General features: G+C 61.1%; 1 protein-coding gene across 1 annotated transcript; it reads left to right on the top strand.

Moving 5' to 3' along the window:
* Positions 1 to 2045: 2045 nt before the first annotated feature.
* On the top strand, positions 2046 to 4438 carry Marcksl1 (MARCKS like 1). Its single transcript, XM_028887606.2, has 2 exons — positions 2046 to 2375; positions 3187 to 4438. The coding sequence occupies exons 1-2, from the start codon at positions 2289 to 2291 to the stop codon at positions 3700 to 3702; spliced, it is 603 nt and encodes a 200-aa protein (XP_028743439.1). The 5' UTR covers positions 2046 to 2288; the 3' UTR covers positions 3703 to 4438.
* Positions 4439 to 4565: the final 127 nt, after the last annotated feature.

Genomic DNA, 4565 nt, shown 5'->3' on the forward strand with positions numbered 1-4565 from the left:
GACACACAGTTGCACACAGATTCTGGGAGTCCCAGAACAATGGGAGCATTGTTTGGGTTGGCAGCAGCTGGGCAGAAAGGAGCCACAGTGTGGACAGGAGGCCATGGGGGCTGCTGTACGCAGCCTCCACAGCTCCAGCGTTAAGTCAGATTCTGCTAGAACCTACATTTGCTGAGGGCCTGGCACCCCCTCCTCAACCTCCTGGGACGTCCCATGAAGATGCAGAGCTTCTGCTGTGCACCAGGCTCTTAGGGCGTCTGGGCACGCGGGGTCTTTTAGCCCTCATGGTCTTTCTTACTGGATTCTTCCCAGAGACTAGTCTCTATCTCCACCAGGCAGTGCCTGGAAAACAGAAGCCTGGAGATCTACTCCTAACCTCTGAGCTCAGCCCCTCCAGGACCCCACACCCCCTCTGAATCCTGATAGGCAGCACAGGCAGCGCCTGGCAGCACCGTGGGTCTCCTGTTGTGGCTGAGACAGAGAGCATGTCAGGACGTCCATCCTTTACTGCTAACAGGTGGAGCCACTGTGCCGGGAGTGAGCTGCAGTGGGGACACGGTGTCCTTCCCTGTCCCCCTGTCCCCAGATCATTCTTCTTGCCTCACCCTCGTCGAACTGCCAGGTACTCAGTAGGAAATCATTCAGGGGTTTTTCACCCTTAGCTACTGGTAGCTGCTGTGTGCCTTTGGGCACGTCACTTTCCTGTTCTGAACCTGGAGTAAAACGAGAGGCTAGTCCAGTAGTGTCAGAGGCAGGGTGGGAATGAGGGGCACAGGGGAAAGGACAGGGTAGAAGCCACCTCACCCCTCTATGGTCATATCTGTGGGAAGTTCCCGGGTTTCTCAGGCCCTGGGGTGTCTCCACACCTCACAGCTTCTGGCCTCCCAGGAGGCTTCTCCTAGAAGGGAGGCACATGTTGAGCTGTTCAGGACAGCCTTGCTTTTGCGACACTTGGCTTCCTCCAGCCCCATCTATCTCTGTCCATCAGGGGACAAGAGGAAGTAGCCGTCCACACCTGAATGCGTACGGCCCCAACCAAGGACTCGGGGGTTCTCACTGACCTACCTAGTTCACAGAAGGAAACAGAAAAGGACCAAGGTCTCCAAACAGGGTGGGTTTTTGGGGGGGGGTTGCCCCCAATGATGTGTCACAGATGTGGAGAAGCCTAGATGTCTTTCCCTCCCTTTAAGGAACTGGTGGTTGAAGTCTGTGGAGTCTCACTGGGATTATGTTACCTGCATGGGGAAGCCCAGGGTGTGGGCACAGACCTGAGAGAGGGGGAAACCAGGCCTAAGTCAGGTATGTGTCAACATCTCTGAGCCTCAGGCTCTTCTGCTTACAAAGTGGGATGCAGATACAGTGAGTACTGGTCAAGGACACAGACACACACTCAGACACACACACACACACACACACACACACACACACACACACACACACACACACACACTGCCCTGCACCCCCTGCATTGGACTTGGTAATGGATTCAGGCTGCGGGAAGGAGAAATTGGCCACTGACAGAGAAGAGTGACTGTTGGATCTCACCATTGTGAGCAGAGTGACCCCACGTTAGGTCAGACCCCCAGGGACGTGGAGGGGACTTGACTTCTGGCCCGAGGGGGCGCCGAACTCAGCGGATGGGAGGGTGTGGGGTGCTGTGGGAGTTTTGGACAAATTTCTAGAGCATAACTCAGGACCAGCCGTCTGACGAGTCCGGACATGTGAGCCCTTTTCCAAGAGTTCAAGGAGCCAGTGTAGAATCGGGGAATGGGGGCCTCTCCACGGTGGAGCAGGAGGATTCAGGCTGAAAGTGAGGCAGTGAGAGCAACGGATGACAGAGTGCTTCCTCCTCGACGGCGCCCTCCCAGTCCATCTCCCGGCGGGACCGGGCAGCTCTCCTTCCCACACCGAGCCCTACCTGCCCCCAGTAGTGCCTTGTGATGGGGGAACCAGACGGCTGCCTTTGCCCACTGCACGAGAGGGGCCCGGGCCCGACCCCGCCTCCGCCCCCGATTGGGTGCTCATTTAAATGTCCGGCCCCGCCCCGAGCCCCGGGCGCATACATATAGGCAGCTCGGCGGGCGGCGGGCGGCATTCTGGCGCGGAGCGCAGCAGCGGCGGGCGCAGCTAGCAGGTCGGCTGCGGAGTGGGGGTGAAGCGCGCTTGGCCCCCGTACCCCTCCCCCTCGGACGCAGCCCCACCCCTCCGCCCGCCGGGCCGTCCCAGCCGAACTATCCCCTGCGGCGCCAGCGCGGGGCGGCTCCGGGCGCCCCCAGCAGACCCCCATCATGGGCAGCCAGAGCTCCAAGGCTCCCCGGGGCGACGTGACCGCCGAGGAAGCAGCGGGCGCTTCCCCCGCGAAGGCCAACGGACAGGTGGGTGCGCTCGGCGCGGCGGGCCCCGGCCCCCCTACCCGCGGGCCTCACCCCCTCTGGGGCCCAGGGCCGGGGCCGCGCGCTTTGTCCGGCCCGGGACACGCGGCGCCCCCTCCCCCGCCCGGTCCCTTTGTTCTCGGCGCCGCAGCCCCCGCGGGCGAACGAGGGGAGGGGCGGGAGGGGGCGCCGGCCGGGCTCGCCGCCTTCTTTGTTCGTGCCCGGACCGCGGGCGCTGCCCCCAGGCCGCCCCGAAGGCCGCGCGCGGAACAAAGGCGCTGCTAGGCCGCGCCAAGGGGGCGTCCGAGGCCGCGGGACCGGTGCTGGGCACCCAGGGCGCCCCATCTGCAGCCCCGACCTAGGCGGCCCGCGGTGGCTTTTGAAGCGGCGGGGAGCAGAGACGTGGGGAGACCGTGGGGTGGGTGGGGGCTGTTCACACAAAGCGGGAGCCTGGGAAAATAGGCCGTCCAGGTGCGGGGAGGCAGCGCCCCGGAGCCGCTTCCCGCCCAATAGCTCGGGGCAAGGCTTGCCCACCAGCCCGGGATCCGGGCCGGGTGAGGTTCCGCGCGGAAAATAGAGAGCGCGCCCCGGGGGAGGGGGGTGGGGGCCCGTCCCCCAGCGCCTCCTGCTGGCTGTGTCGGTCCCAGCGCGCCCGTGAGGGGCGAGGGCGATGTTGGATGAGAGTGAGGCCAGAGCCAGACTTGGGTTGCTGCAAACCCCGACGGTGGGTTCCATCGCCTGCAAGGGGCCAGAAGCGGCCCGGGGGAGGGAGAGAAGGGCCCCAGCCCTCAATGCTGTCTCCTCTGCCCCGCAGGAGAATGGCCACGTGAAAACCAATGGAGACTTAACCCCCAAGGGTGAAGGGGAGTCACCACCCGTGAACGGAACGGATGAGGCAGCTGGGGCCACCGGCGATGCCATCGAGCCAGCGCCCCCTAGCCAGGAAGCTGAGGCCAAGGGGGAGGTCGCCCCCAAGGAGACCCCCAAGAAGAAGAAGAAATTCTCTTTCAAGAAGCCTTTCAAATTGAGTGGCCTGTCCTTCAAGAGAAATCGGAAGGAGGGTGGGGGTGATTCCTCGGCCTCCTCACCGACAGAGGAAGAGCAGGAGCAGGGGGAGATCAGCGCTTGCAGCGACGAGGGCACTGCCCAAGAAGGGAAGGCTGCTGCCACCCCCGAGAGCCAAGAGCCCCAGGCCAAGGGGGCAGAGGCTAGTGCTGCCTCCAAGGGAGGAGACACGGAAGAAGAGGCAGGGCCCCAGGCTGCAGAGCCATCCACTCCCTCGGGGGCCGAGAGTGGCCCTGCATCAGCCAGCGCTGAGCAGAATGAGTAGCTGGGTGGGGGCAGGTAGGTGATCTCTAAGCTGCAAAAACTGTGCTGTCCTTGTGAGGTCACTGCCTGGACCTGGTGCCCTGGCTGCCTTCCTGTGCCCAGAAAGGAAGGGGCTTGTTGCCCCCTCCCAGCCACGTTCCCTCTCTCCCTCCTGTGGATTCTCCCATCAGCCATCTGGTCTACTGTTAAGGCCAGTTGAAGATGGTCCCTTACGGTTTCCCAAGTTAGGTTAGTGATGTGAAATGCTCCTGTCCCTACCTCTTACCCAGGCCCCACCCCTGCAGAAGGCAATTGCGGGCTTTCTTTTCCAAGTACGTTTTGTTTATTCTACTTCCAAAACCCCTGAGCCAGAAGTGGGGGCTTCTACTCCCACACCCTGAGTGTCCAGCCTTTCCCGTTGAGTTTTCAGTCTCTTGTGCTGTGCCTAGTGGCACCTGGGCTGGGGAGGGCATTGCCCCGTCTGGGTTTTATAAATGTCTTACTCAAGTTCAAACCTCCAGCTTGTGAATCAACCGCATCTCTCTGACGTGATAAGCAAGTATTAGGCTTTGGGGCGGGAGGGAATTCTGTAATGTGAAACAACTTTGTTGTCCTTTTCCCCTCCCATCGTTGTAAATAACTTTTAATGGCCAAACCCCAGATTTGTACTTTTTTTTTTCTAACTGCTAAAACCATTCTCTTCCATCTGGATCACTGTAACATTTGGGAAAGGAATAAATGTTGTCCTTTAGTGGTGATTTAATGAGTGGTCTTCTGGGGCACGGGTAAGAAGACTGCACAAGCCAGAGGATGAGAGGTGAGTCTGAGGGTGATCACCCGGAGGAGAGTTAAGAACCAAATGGAGACTGCTGGGAAACAAGCGCG

Source organism: Peromyscus leucopus, chromosome 2, assembly GCF_004664715.2.
Source record: "Peromyscus leucopus breed LL Stock chromosome 2, UCI_PerLeu_2.1, whole genome shotgun sequence".
Taxonomy (NCBI): domain Eukaryota; kingdom Metazoa; phylum Chordata; class Mammalia; order Rodentia; family Cricetidae; genus Peromyscus; species Peromyscus leucopus.